General features: G+C 33.3%; 1 protein-coding gene across 3 annotated transcripts; it reads right to left on the reverse strand.

The window, feature by feature from the left end:
- Positions 1 to 310: 310 nt before the first annotated feature.
- Positions 311 to 9,583, reverse strand: LOC133182349 (uncharacterized). Of its 3 annotated transcripts, none has more exons than XM_061317160.1 (7): positions 9,493 to 9,583; positions 5,555 to 5,678; positions 3,488 to 4,647; positions 2,598 to 2,843; positions 2,335 to 2,417; positions 1,741 to 2,066; positions 311 to 1,396 (listed from the first exon to the last, which is right to left on the reverse strand). In XM_061317160.1, exons 3-7 carry the CDS (start codon positions 4,623 to 4,625, stop codon positions 490 to 492), a joined length of 2,700 nt encoding a protein of 899 aa, XP_061173144.1. In that variant the 5' UTR covers positions 4,626 to 4,647; positions 5,555 to 5,678; positions 9,493 to 9,583; the 3' UTR covers positions 311 to 489. The 3 variants fall into 3 exon arrangements, with proteins under 3 accessions (XP_061173144.1, XP_061173145.1, XP_061173146.1); XM_061317161.1 differs by lacking the exon at positions 9,493 to 9,583 and adding an exon at positions 8,908 to 8,997; XM_061317162.1 differs by lacking the exon at positions 9,493 to 9,583 and adding an exon at positions 6,991 to 7,008.
- Positions 9,584 to 15,321: the final 5,738 nt, after the last annotated feature.

A 15,321-nucleotide genomic window follows, 5' to 3' on the forward strand; every position in this document is an offset into this window, starting at 1 on the left:
CATTTTACAAAGTAGCTAAACCATCTTTTGAAATATGAATAATGGTGTCCTGTGAATGCGTGATAAGGTTTTGGAATTTTATCCTGGAGGCTAGGTGGGTGTCGAAAACACCGGTTTTCCAGAACTGTTACATTTCAAGCGCCAGCCAATCCATCTTTTGGCATTTGATTGGTGGTGTCCCGTAGATATTCAATCAAGTTTTAAATTTTTCATTTTCATCCTGGCGGTCAATTGGGGTCAAAAAACGACCTGGTTCCCAGAACCCGTCTGTAAATCATGTTTAGGAATATGATTGGTATACAAGTACAAACAGTTTGAATTCAGCAATAACCTTAGGCTTCTACTACAGAGAATAGTTCTCTAAATTTTATTCTAAATAGTATGAAAGCCTAAACTTTGCTACTCTATTCTCTTCAGAGGCATCATTATTTTGAAATAAAAAGTTTTACACGTATTACTTATGCAAAATCTACAAAATCATGAAACATATCAATCGTTGAAAAATGAAATGGATTCCAAAGATGGGTCGTTTTTCTTTAAAATGTCAAAAGCATTTTTAAAAACCGAGCATACAACCAGATTTAACTTGGAATCGTGTTTATTTTGCTTTTCTTCTTGCTTTTCTTCGTCGGAGTCAGATCTAGCCTCATATCTACCAGCGGTAAGCACAGCTATGACTTCAAGCTTTCTATCCCTCGTATTAAACGATTCTCGAAACACTATGGAACCAGAGTCTCCCGGTTCACCGAATTCTTCATCATTCATCCCCTTAACTGCAATAATACCGTCTACATTCCCGATGATTTCTGAGGAAACAATTCTACCCTGTGTCCATTGTGAGGATGCACCTAACTTATGAACAATGTCGTCAATGAACTTCAAACTGTCTTCCTCAGGAGACACTTCAGCCTTTGTTGGTTTTCCCTTGTGATTTAGGAGTCCCTTACTAGAGAAGGCTTTTTCTACCTCTTTATTAACTCCAACAATTGCTAAATCGCTTTGAATTGTTTGAATTTCTCCCTTTCGATTTTGAAGGCATCTTCCTACAGGTATTCGCTCATTTGATTCATGTTCTATATATACCGTACTGTTCTCTATGCATACATGTCTGCATGATAATGCAACCACGCGCTCCTGGTTCAGTATTGCTAGACAGCCAAGAGTCCCATAATTGTCCTCCAAAAGTGACTGATACAGCTTCGTTCCCTGAGCTTGATATCCGGCAAACGGTTTGACTTGCTCTTTTAAATTTTGTTCAGTTATTACAACAATTTTACAAAAATCTGTTGAAGTCACTGTTTCAAATGCATTTTTTATATCAGATTCGTAACTTTCATCCACAATCACTCGAAAATCTTCGAAATGGAAGCCATATTTGACAATATGTTTTTTAAACCTATAAGGATGATAAAAAATATAACTTACTACAGTGTATAGTTTTTTTTTTTTTTTTACGAAATAGCAAATCTTTCTATAAAATTTAAAATAAAAATTGTGTGCCATAATTGTAACATCTTATTTTCAGAAAATAGGTTATGGGCAATAACATTCAATTTTGAAAGCTGGAAAAAAAAAACTTTATAAAGTTTATATATTGGTTTCAGGAGAAGGTTGCAAAGGTCTAAAAATCCTTTGCAAATACTTGTAATGTAGTATGTATCCTTCAAAGTATTGAGACTTATTGACTTTAAAAATACATCTGTTGAAGTACATGGAGAGAGAGAGAGAGAGACATCTCACCTTTCCAAGATGATATTAATTTCCCTTGGAATTTCTCTCGACTTCTGTCCAGCCTTTATCCCAGGAAACGAAGAGCATTTTTGAATACGTGTAATGATGGCGTCACTGTCTGCTAGAAAAAGTGAATTCAATTTTCGATAGTGAGATAGTGTAAGATAGTCTATAAGAGAAAGCTCTAATGCTGAAGTCAGATTATCCCATACTGCATCTGCCTCGTGGAATACAACCGAGAAACGGCCGTCTTCCTTAAGCCTTGAGTAATCTTCGCTTGATTCGGACTCCGATGTTACGAACACACACCATTTAGAGCTCTTGATAATTTTTTCCTATAAAGATTTAAAAAAAAATATTTAAAATAATTTTCTCTTAAATTGTTAAGTGTTTAACTTTTCAATGTTTTCCCTTTTTGCCTTCGGCGTTGATTCAAAGAATTACGCAATTTAAGCCAATTGCTTGATCACACCATAAAAAAAATCAAAAGGAGAGAGAGAGAGAGTTTATTACTTAAATAACATTTGATATGTAGTTGGCTTCAAGCTCGTTGTTTAGGTAGGGCAATATCAGTGTTATTGACAAAGAACCGTTTTTAAATACCTCTGCTAAACTTTGGCTTCTGTTTTCTGCTCCATGGAAACCAATAAAATAAATCAATATTGCATGGCTCAGTCCCTGGGACGCTGTAACAGAAAGCGATTTAAATATAGTCATAAAGCAAGCAACTAAAATTTCAACTTTTTATTTTGCAGAATTTCATTTTAAATGATTGTGACAATAATATATTCGGGCTTCCAGTTCGTTGTCAAATTAGAAAATATTAGAACAAAAGAACTATTAAATAATTATTTTATCAGTCTTACATGGGAATTCATTTTCATCAAGTTTATTAGCAGTCAGTGGCTTTAGAAGTTCTAAGTTGTCTGTTGTAACCCTTCCAGCGACCAGAATTGTAGCATGCAGAGCTTCAGATAGATCAGGAGTTATAACTTCACTGTTCACTGATTCTTCATGGTTAATTAGTTTTTGGACCAGTTCAAAATGATATTCGAACCTTGGAAAATTATCTGGTTTAAACTTCACACGGTAAACAGGATGTCCAGAAAACACTGCAGAAATAAAAAAAAAAAAATATTTTATTCTGATATTTCATATATAAATAGGACATCACACCTTGTTCCACTTAGAAACTCTATTTTAAAATGCACATTATAAAATTTTCTGGATGGTCTGTAGCCTGTTTGTCAACGTGTAACTCTATTAAAGCTGAAAAGTTGAATCAATTTTTGTTTGTCAATGCTTCCTTAATTTCGTTATTATTTTCAGTTAATTTGTTAATGTTATAAAATTTATATAGGCATATATATTTAAATTCTTTCCATGTGTGAGACCTAACATGTTTTATAACAGTATTGTTAGGCCATTGTTTTTATACTGTTTGACTACAGATTGCTCCGTCTGTCTGATCAATACATAGGGCTCACAGCGGGTGTGACCGGTCGACAGGGGATGCTTACTCTTATTAGACACCTTAACCCACTTTTAGAGTTTCCAAGGGTCCGTGTTTCATGCCTTGTTTACGAATTTGTATTGTTTTAAAGACTTGAGAGATCGATCACTGTTCGTTATTTTCACCTTTTTTACCTCACAGTACTTACAGATAATATGCTCCTCCTATATTTCGATGACTGTCTATTGTATAACGTAGTCTACTTACCTTCCGATTATCTATTGTATAACGTAGTCTATTTACCTTCCACTGTTTGTTCGCCTTCTTCCTTCCCTCTTTTTGAGCGACGATATTGCTTCAAAATGTTTAAAATTGAAGGATAAGCATTGTCGTTCTCAGCAACGTCTAACGCAAAATCTACTGACGAGTCCTCACCTACTGCTAATTGTAATTCTCTGAAAATGTCTTTGGTCAAGCTTAGGTAGTCAATTTCTTCAATAGTATCTACCTCCTCCAATTTTTTTCTCAGATGCTCAATGCCATCTCTAACTTTTTTCCCCAACTGCAAAAATCCAACTTTGTTTTGCAGTGATGATGCTCTTTCTAGGAAATTAAACAGATCTGTGTGGTAATTTTTCAGCTTTTCTAATTGTTTCATAATATTACTACTACTTTTTTCAAATCTCTGTTTTTTATCCCGGAATCCTGTTCTCACTGCATCAAAATTTTTTTCCAATGTATTCAGACACTGTTCTTTTAAGGCCTCTATTTCCCTGTCTGTATCCATTAGCTGACATTCTTGTGTGTCCTTTAATTTTTGACAGGATTTTATTTTAGTGAAATCGATCTGATTTAAATCATCCATCAGTGACTGTAGTATATTTCTGAATTCATGATCTATTGGAAAAATCATGTTTCGACAATCCTTGTGAGAAATTTCAAGACATTTTGAGCAAACTGCTTCCCCACAAAGCCTACAAAAAGATTCAAGTTTCTGTTTATGCTTATCACAATACAAAGGAGCTCTAAATGCTATAGATAGATTGTTTGACCACTTATTCAGTGGTATAGGGCTTAATTCGTGACTACTGAAGATTTTCATGTGATCGTGACAACTTAAACATTTTCTACATATCAGTCCGCACTCCTTGCACATTTTCACTGCTATCTGATCATTGCCTTCTTTACACTGTTCACAGTTCACTTCTCCAAATTGTTCAAATTTCAATATCTCAATGATGCCTTCATTCAAAATGAAATCATCCAGTGCTTTTGGCATATCCGCTCTACAGTTTGGACACCTTTGGTTAATTTCTTCATTTTCAAGAATTTTTAACAAGCATTGGCTACATATACTTTTTGCACAACAAAGCAGAAAATGGGGCTTCCGTTCGAAGAGCTCAAAGTCCAGACCACAAACTAAACATGACTGTTCTTCCATTTTATCGAAGAAGTGTGTATTTCTGAAATTGAAGAAAATGTTTTGACCAATTCTAGTATAGAACTATGATTTGAATCAACATTTATCAAAAAGTTTGTTAGTCTGAATTGAATATTGGTTAATTTAAGAAAGTCCAATCCCCAGGTTCTGAAAATCAGCTTTAAAGTAATTGAAAATGCTCACAAAAATGTCTGATTTCACATAGTAACGTGAATTTACCCATGGAATTTCTTCAAAGTCATCATTTTAGTTTTAAATCATATTATGTAGGGAAAATTATCAAATCTCAAATATATTTTCAGGAAATGCGAATGAAAACACCAGTTATGCATTTTCTAATTGAAAATTGATCAACTAAATTGATTTAGGATAGAAAAATATAGGTATCCGGGCATTTGGAGAAAATTGCATCTTTTTTTTTCTTTTTTTTTTTTGCTTGTACAGTATTTTAGTTCTTTTTATTCCAATTGTCATATAATACATAGTGTAAAAAAGCTTGTGCTATCATTGCTAGACATCACATATCACATCTAATTTCATATCATGCTAATAAGCAGTGGTACCTAATGCTAGACTAAAGGAAATTCGATTTCTCTAAAAAATAAATTCATTTATTTTTTCTTTTATGGGGTACAAATGTCAACTTTTTACAAGACCGTTTCTAAGACTTCAAAGCACTTTGAATCATATTAATTAAGAAGCATAAAATGGAAATTGTTGCACGAAAAGATCTCACTTTCAAGCTTCATTTTGAGACTTTTTGAATAAAATAATAAATTTAAGAGTTATCCTTCCTGGCTGAGGATCGGATATCCTTAACATATCTTACTAATTTCATCATTACACCAAGATCAAACATAACAAGTATTTTAAAAAGATTATTGCTTTGTTACATATGAAGGAGTCATCGCTACATGCAAAAGCCATACCTGTTTTTACTTGAGGACGTTTTACTACAGCTTTTCTCTGTTGGTCGTGTTATTCGGATTACAGTGTTGTTCGTTGACTGCCAGCAAGTTCTTCATCTTAAGCATAAATGCCCTCAGGTATTTTCTGCAAAGATCAGTCATGGAGATATGTAATTCCTTACATTAGTCATATCAAAGATTTTGTGCGAAGCATTATATAATCATCCATTAGAATCATTTAGTGTAACTGAAAATTACAAACAAAATTTTGTGCATCTGAATTAATGAGCAAGGATACAATGAACTTGATCTTTCTGCACTTAAATTTAAGTTTAATTTCACTCACTTTAAAATCAAACATATTTAACCAGATGTGATTATTAAAATAAACTTATTTTATGCAAAATAATTCAAATACTAGTACTATTTCATTAATTTAATATTAACCTCTTGAATATTTTATAATGCGCGTAAATATTGTGTGACCCTTTTGCACTAATAAAAACATCATATTTTGGGTATTAAAAATCTTAACAGACAATAAAATATTTTCATAGATCATGCTATTCTTGAATTTATATTTGAGTCTCCCTGCATTTGCAGATTAATAATCCAATGCAAAGGATGTGACTTATTTACAAAATGTCTCGCAGAACATTAGCAATTAAACTTTTTTTCCAATACATGTAATACACTAGGGACAGTAGAAAAAAATAGAGTCTTAAGTTTCAAAGGACAACAAAAATAAGAAATTAAACATGTTGCTAAAAACTGATTCACAATAAAGACACATACGACAAGTAAATGTTCTTATCTCCTACATAGAAGAGTTAAGTACATTGTAATTTTTTCGATTATTGAAATCAACACAGGAAATTTTTAATTGTAAAAAATAGAATTTTGAAAATGTTCCCAGAAAGAATATCAAAACTAAAGTGTCTCTAAACGTTTCAAAAATGATTTTGAACAGTAAAGTTTATTTCCCAAATTTTCACCAATTGATGTAGCTTGGTCATGAAGTTTTTTGACGGAATAGATATTACTTCGTTAGTCATAGAAAAAGGTAGAAATAGTCATAAATTTTGGATGAGAAAAACTGTTATTTATCCGTTGTGATCCACTTTCAGTCAGGGTACACACACACCCTCACACACACCCACACACACTCCCTAGCTCACAAATGCAAGCACATTCCATATACATGCTCTAAAAAGGGAATTTATATTACACATGAAAACGACATTCCGCAATTTGAAAGGTAAAGTTTAGTCCAGTTCGCTTTTTTATGTATGGAGAAGGGGATTAATATACGTTTTTCATTATTGGCTGTATGAAAATAGCAATAAGAAAAAAGGGTGAAGATAACGAACAGTAATCAATGAAATATGGAGATAACGAACACCAGCCAAGCTCAAAAGTCCATTAAAACAATACAAATCAGCAGAGCAAACACGGACCTCTAAAAACATCAGATGTGGTATCAGGTGCCAAGGTGGAGTAAGCATTCCCTGTCAAACGATCGTGTGCTCCTTGTCATGATCTGGCAAAGTTCTAACGGAAAAATATGTCGACAATTCAGTGTGTAAATAATGGCCTTACAATTAGTATAAACATGTCTGTCAGCATTTGACTTAATGATAGATTGTATTTGATGACAAGGTCATTGTATCGACTATAGAACTTGCCAAATATTGACTTTAAACGTGACTGTTGATATCCTTGTTTCCTCCGCTTGTTTGCCAATAGCTTGCCTCGTTTTAGAAATTGTTCATACATAGAGCATGCAATTGCATATCGAATCAACTGGGAGAATAAACTCAATATGCAGGCTATAAGGGTATATTGCTCAATAAATTAGGGAAGTTGACAATAGAAAAATTTAAGTCATCACTTTTATCATAAACTTTTGTTCTTGGGTTACCATTACTGTCTTTTCTAGTAAAATATCTAAATATGAAACAGATGTGTAAGACTTTGTGGTATCTTTTATTTCAGGTTCACTTGGATATATCAAGTCAAGTCGACATATGAATGGAAGTAACTGTTGTTAATTGTTAATGCGTCGTCGATATATCTAAATGTTGAAGGCCACGGCAAGTGTTTAATTATTCTCTTGTATTAGTTTTTGAATAAATTCTGATTCACATGAATACAAAAAAGTTACAAAAGGAACCCATGAGAATTCCGACAGATTGTTGGAAGACTTTAATTTCAAAAACTACAAAGACATTGTTATGAAAAACCCAAGAATCTATTCAATATCAACTTTGGAGTACGTGTGTGAACAATCAGAATGTTTTAAACAAAAAATTTTGCAAATGACCAATGACAAGGTAAGTAAATTTATAAGTTCCATTTTTATTGGAAAAAACTATCTGTCTATGATGTCAAAAACCTTTATATCATGGGGAATGTTTGGCAAGTGTTGAAAAATCATACGTTTTGATTTAGGGAAAATTTTGAAATTTCAAATTTATAAAACTTCCTTGGAATTTTTAGAATCCACATCTGAATAACATTATTTCGCGAATATATTGGTGTACAGTACTCATGAAGTTTTTCCTTTACGGCTGTTAATATTTTAATTAGGAGCAAAGAAAGAGGCTTGATAGAAAATTTCCTGAAACCCGCTTTGTATCTTTGTAAGGATATTTATGTAGTTTAGGAATCAATTATAAGTATGGTAATTCAAATTCAATTTGTTTTCGGGGATATTAAAAATTTTCAAAACTGAAATATGATTTTGAAGAATTTCCTCCCCAGAAAGGATGTTATAGGTATAAGATGAATTGCCATTTCCAGAATTAAATCCTAGCTCCTTTGAAAAACGATTAAAATAATAAGGCTTTATACAAACAAAGAAACAAACAGTCTTAAAAATCTGGTGAACAATTCGAATCATTAAAAGGACAAGAACACAAACTACTGGAAATTCCAGAGGTGGAATCAGGTGCCTAAGAGGAGTAAACATCCCCTGTTGACCAGTCACACCCACCGTGATATGCATTGATTAGGTTGACGGACAAGCCAGTAGACAAATTTAATATAAAAACAATGACCTAACAAATGGTATGAAACATTTCAGGCAAAATACGAAATGACCATTGTCAGAGGTTGCATTTAGAAAGTCATTATAATAACGACTATAGAATTTGCGTAAAGCTGATTATAATCGGAGTTGATGAAATCATTATAACATTAATTTATTTGTCAGTAGTTTGCCTTGGTTTAAAAATTGATCGTATTCAGAGCATTCTCTTGCGTATCGAATCAGTTGGTTATGATGATGTTAAAATAATTTCATCCAGTTTAGTTACTAGTAGGTCCCAATTGTCTATAGTCAGTAAAGCATGCAAATATGAAACGGATCTGACCTTCTCTGTAGTGTCTTTTATTTTGAGTTCACTGGGATATTTCGAGTCGACATCTGTATGAAGTAATCTGAAATTTCTCTTTGGCAGCAGTTAATATTTTTGAAGCTTGGTTGAACATTTACTAGACTTAACTGCAATACATCTTTGTAAGAATTTATATGAAGTTTTGTAACACAGTGTTGGCACGGTAAATTAAATTCACTTCCATTGACTGGAATGCTTAACATGTTTAAACACTTCATCTTTCGGAAGGGAACTCTGGGTAAATGTTTGATTACCGGATGGTGAATTAAACCAAGTTATAAATTATGAGCCTTACAAACAAAGACTACATTGTTTAATCAATCAAATCACTTTTGACCAAGGTCAGCAATATAATATTGTGTAAAATGTATTGAATTTCTCAAAAACTATATGAAATTAAACTCTAAGATACATTTCTAATCTTAACAATGAATATCCTTATATGAGTTGCAAGACAGTGTCGACAAGTTCACCGAGTAAAACAAGATAAATAGTAACACAATCAAAACAGATGTTTCATTTCACCTGAATTCATTTCTTTTTTCAGCATTTGATATTTACCTATCATTACTTTCCTGATATCCATAAATAGTCATCCATAAACAATATGATTTTAAGGGTAAATGATGAGGACACACCAGGATTCATTTAAAATGAAACATCCACGTCCATGTTTACTTGAACAAGCACATTTTCAAAATGGCTGAGGCGGAAAATTTTTTTAATCTGAATTCTAATGACTCATTTGTAGTTATGGCAATTTGTTTTAACAAAATCTTCATATTCTCTTTTTAAATGCGGTAATGCTAGTGTGGGATTCAAGTGATTTGGACTTGAAAATTCTGTATTTATATAGAAAGCGAAACATACTTTGAGAATATCCCTATCTATTTATTCTTTTGGGCAATATTATGCAATGTGCGCATGCCTTCTGACTCCTAAGTTGAAACTACGAAAGCCTATTAAGATCAAATTGCTACAAAAAAAAATTGAAAGGCGTTATGCCATGGAGTGCAAAGTAGAAGGCGGAACAGTATGCCTTTCAAAAACGCAAGTGAACAGGCGCTGTTAATACAAAAAAGGCCATAATGCAAAACCATCTCATCATTTTGCGATTTCCATGTTGATTACTAAAGAATTAACAATGTGTGTCGGTTTGTTTAGCATGGTACCTTTTTATACCCGCACTTTCAAAGAAAGTCAGGTATACTGTTGTTATTCTGGTCCGTCCGTCAGTCACATTATCTTCTTCCTCAACTCCTTTAACATTTTAAGGAATCAACTCGTCTTTTGGAATATGATTGATGGTGCCTTGAACATGTGCAAAAAGATTTTTGAAATTTCAATTTTTAACCTGGGGGCCAAATCTGGGTAAGACATCTTTTTGAAACAAAATCCTGGTTCCCTGATTTCCTCTTACATTTTTTTCGTCTAGTAGCCCATTCATATTTTGGAATATGATTGAGAATGTCCTGTAGATGTGTAGAAGGGTTTCAGAAATTCGGTATTTTTTAACCCTGGGGGTGGTGAACCTGGCTCTCAGGTAACTAAAGGAAAGTTCTCCAGTCAATCTGCACAATCATAAACCCAGGACGAAGAGCAACAGAAAGTTTTTGTTATAAGAATTACATGTAACATGTTTATTAATTTACATTAAAAGTATTAAAAAAAATAGTAAATTTACTTACCTTGTCATTGGTCATTTGCAAAGTTATTTTGTGAAATAACATTCTGATTGTACACACAAGTACTCTGAAGTTGATATTTTAAAGATGCTTGAGTTGATTGACAATATTTATGTGGTTTTTGGAGACCAGGTCTTCCAACAATCTCTTGGAATTTCCATGGGTACCAATTGCGCCCCGTTGTTAGCAGATCTATTTTTGTATTCATATGAAGCAGAATTTATTCAAAATCATATACATGAGAAAAAGAAATCTCTTGTGACCTTCAAATCGACATTTAGATATATCGACAACATATTATCAATTAACAACAGTTATTTCCATTCATATGTCAACTCGATATATCCCAGTGAGCTTGAAATAGAAGATACCACAGACATATCTTTTTCATATTTGGATATTTTACTAGAAAAGGACGTTAATGGTAATCTAACAACAAAGATTTATAATAAACGTGATGACTTTAACTTTTCAATCGTCAACTTCCCTTACTAATGCAGCAGTACACCCTTATCACCTGCATATGAGGTGTATATCTCTCAGTTGATTCGATACGCAAGAGCAAGAGCATGCTCTTCGTATGAACAATTTCTTAAACAAGGCAAGTAATTGACAAACAAGTTGATGAAACAAGAATATCAACAGTCTCGTTTAAAGTCATCATTTCGTAAGTTCTATGGTCGATATAATGACCTTGTCTGCAAATACAATCTATCATTAAGGTCAAGATCTAGTAAATGACTTTAGACTAACTTTTTGGTGCTAGGTCCATTATGACGTCATAATCAATTTCAACTTTCTTTTTCCCGTACTTTACGGCTCTAAGAGGATTATGTAGAAAATAAAGTATTTTCATGGAATTCAATTTGTAATCATGTTAAAAGTAATCCCGATACCTATATTAAATTTAATATTATTTTAAAGAAGAGGCCAAGAATATATAAATAACTGTTTTCTGAGAGACTGCAGGCAATCTGAATACATTTCCTTTGTCTGATATGGAAAAAACTCCGGTATTCCTGACTGGTTTTCTTAATTTTTCATTGAAAATGACACTTTAAAATATGATTTTTCGTCTTATTTATCTACAAAATTTGCCCCGAAACACCTTATTTAACCAAGCTTAAGTTATAAAGCATCATTAAAGGAATGTATTTGTTAAATTTGAGAAATCTGTAGGCACCTTTCATTTACTAGATCTTGACCTTAAGTCATATGCTGATTGGCATTTTACATACTAATTGTTAGGCCATTATTTACACACTGAATTGTCGACGGATTTTTCCGTTATTTCCCGATCATGACAAGGAGCACACGGCGGGTGTGACCGGTCGGCAGGGGATGCTCACTCCTCCATGGCACCTGATCCCACCTCTGCTGTTTTTGGAGGTCCGCGTTTGATCTGCTCCCGATTTGTATTGTTTCAATGGACTTATCTCCATATTTCACAGTAATCAAACAAAACCCCAGTTCTGTGGCAAAAGGTCGAAAAAGCCATAAAATTGTAAAACTAAAGGAATTACCATTCATGAGGCCGGTGATTGAATATATTCGCTCCTGAATAGTGAAATGAACATAAACATATCTACAAGAAGTTATACCCACGAAACAAAATCGGGGAGGAGGTTGGTTAGGAGTCACCTTATCTATCGGTTTATCCGTTTAGTCATGCAATCATATTTGAAAGAAGATTGCTTATGTACTAAGGAATTGTTATAACCTTGACCTAAGATTATTTGGGCAAGTTCAAAGGTCACTGGCATTAAAAGTATTATGTTTTGTCCTAAACTTAAAGGAAAAACACGGAAAGTGTACTCCACACAAATATTTCTGATGCTAGTGGGTGCGACAGGACCTTGAACCAAAGTCAATTTGGAAAGATGAAGGTCACATTTAAAAAAATGTATAATTCTGAGTCAGATTTTTTTTGGGGGGGGGGGGGGGTATTGGGTGTTGACAACTCTTCCCCTTTCAGAAAAATGCCTGGATCAGGCATGATATGTATAAGTAGGTTTCATATATTTAATCTGTAATTGCGCTATTTCCTTTACAAATATTTAGCAGTTTAGTCAATTTTTATCCCCATTTAATATAGAAAACTGTAATACATATAATCAAGCTAGCAAGAAATAAACAAAACAAGATATCTTTGAAAAACTGATGCCTATGAGGCGCCGTTTTGGTATTTATTGCCGTTTAGTGATATCACCTTTCGAATTGGCGATTTCACCTTTTCGAATTTGCGATATCACCTTATCAAATTGGTGATATCACCTATTGGAAATGAATCGGTGATATCACCTATTTAAATAGGTGATATCACCTATTCGAGTGAAAAGATGACATCACCTATTCGAAAAGGTGATATCACCTTTTCGAATTGATGATATCAACAATTCATTTCCGATAGGTGATATCACCAATTCGAAAAGGCGATATCACCTATTTGCATTTCTTACAACATTGAATAATGAATGCTCCCTTCCTCAAGATTATCTAGCTTTAATGAAAATTAAAGGAAGAAATTTTAAAAGGCTTTCAAAGAGCAATTTTATTTTCTTAGCATTGATTAAAATGAATTGATGAGAGGATTACATTACTCTTCAGCAAACATTTCAAAAAAGATTATAAAGTTTTTTGTTTTTTTGTTTTTTTTTTACTTTTTGTACTTAATTTGAGCAATTATAACCTCTACTAATTCCGCATTGCATTCATCAAATAAACTGTAGATAATTTATGGCACAAAGAGGAGATGGGGTCACTGTTTCTATATTACAATGTACACAAAAAGACCATAGAATAACCCGATTTGCATATTTAAAAAAAAAAGATTTTCATTAACCCTAAGCAAATTCGGGATGCCAATTCCCCTTGTGTTTAAGCCCATTTCAAAATACCATATATTATCGATCCCTGTGAAGCTATATAAATTTTACTTGCAATCAGTTTTGCTATATTTATCGCTACTCTCTCTCTCTCTCTGTTTTAATTATTTATGTACAAAGAGAGGGAACTTTTTACTTTCTGTATAAAGTAGACGTATGCGGTACATGTATAGTCTTGGGAGCAGTTGTTATAGGTGCTATTTGAATAGGTGCTATCGCCAATTCATACGTGACATAAACGCGAATAGGTGATATCACTAATTCGAATAGATGATATCACCAACTGAATATGTGATATCTCCTATTCGAATAGGTGATATCATTTAGTGCCAGTAAATACTAAAACGGCCCCTCATAGATGCCCCCGTAAGGCATCTTATGACAAAGGTTAAAGCTTCTCAAATGCAACCCAAACTCCAAGGTCAAGCGATCAAAAATGATGTTAAACAAAGAAAGGACTTGTTTCAATGAAGATACATGTACCTGTGGCATATGAAAGCCAAGTACCAACCGTTCAAAAGTTATGACCATAGTTACAGTTTTTAAAAGGTGGATCAAACTCCAAGGTCAAGGATATCAAATTAATGGTAACCAGAAGGTCTTGTCAAAAAAAGTATACATGTGAAATATATATAGCACCAACTGCTCAAAAATTATTGCCAATGTTAAAGTTTTCAAAAATACGTCTTACTTCAAGGTCAAAAGTCAAAATTGTTGGCATCCAAAGAAAGGTAATGACACAAGGAATACACAAACATGAAAGCCCCAGTAAAAAATATTTAAGAGTTATGATCATGGTTAAAGTTTGTAAAAAGTGGGTCAAACCCTAAGGTAAAGGTCAAAAATATTTATACCCAAGGAAAGGTCTTGTCACAATAGTACCAACTGTTCAAAAGTTATGCCCAAGGTTAAAGTTTTTTTTGTTTTTTTGTTTTTTTTTTTTTTTTTGCAAACGTGGATCAAACTCCAAGATCAGGGTCAAGGTGTCAAATATGTTGGTACCCAAACAAAGGTCTTGTCACAAGGAATACATGTGCGAATTATATGAAAGCTATTGCTCCAACCAATCAAAAGTTATGAGAGGTTAAAGTATTTGCGGACAAACAGACAGATAGACGGACGGACATGCCAAGAACTATATATCCCCGAGTCTTCGAGTTCGGGGGCATAAACCATGCAGAAAATATGATTAAGGTCAAAGTTTTTCAAAATTACGCGAAACCCTAAGGTCAAGGTCAAAAGATCAAAATCATTGGTATCCAAAGAAAATACTACTAACAGGGTAAACATGAATACCCTAGCACCAGACACTTAAATATTACTAGCATGAGCAAGATTAAAGTATTGCAAAAGTAATTCAAACTCCAAGGTCAAAATTGAAATTGTTGACACTCAAAAGAAGTTCTTTTCACGAGGGAAATATACATGTGAAATATGAAAACCCTAGCACCAACCATTCAAAAGTTAGAGCAAAGGTTAAAGTTTTTCAATAGTGGGGCAAACTCCTAGGTCAATGTCAAAAGTCAAAATTGTTGGTACCTACAGTCTTGTCAAAAGAAATGCACATATGAACTATAAAAGCCCTATAGCTCATACCATTTAAAACTGATAGCCAAGGATAAAATTTCAAGGTCAAGGTCAGAAAGATTTAAACACAAAGAAAGGTCTTGTCACAGGGAATACACATGTGAAGTATGAAAGCCCTAGCTCCAACCGTTTAAAAGTTATGACCAAGTTTAAAGTTTGGTAAAATCTTTCTTTTTTAAAAATGGGTCAAACTTCAAGAGGTCAACTATGTTGGTATCCAAAGAAATTTTTGT

Source organism: Saccostrea echinata, unplaced genomic scaffold, assembly GCF_033153115.1.
Source record: "Saccostrea echinata isolate AGI-Se365-2 ecotype Australia unplaced genomic scaffold, CSIRO_AGI_Sech_v1 ptg000009l, whole genome shotgun sequence".
NCBI classification, from domain to species: Eukaryota; Metazoa; Mollusca; class Bivalvia; order Ostreida; family Ostreidae; genus Saccostrea; species Saccostrea echinata.

Bases quoted from the DNA above. Each gene is read 5' to 3' on its own strand.
- LOC133182349 (XM_061317160.1), bottom strand. From the start codon at position 4,625: ATGGAAGAACAGTCATGTTTAGTTTGTGGTCTGGACTTTGAGCTCTTC. The intron at 2,844-3,487 runs GTAAATAGACTA...TTATTTCTGCAG, and splicing joins AGGCGAACAAACAGTGGAAG to TGTTTTCTGGACATCCTGTT. The intron at 2,067-2,334 runs GTATTTAAAAAC...AAATCTTTATAG, and splicing joins GAAGCCAAAGTTTAGCAGAG to GAAAAAATTATCAAGAGCTC.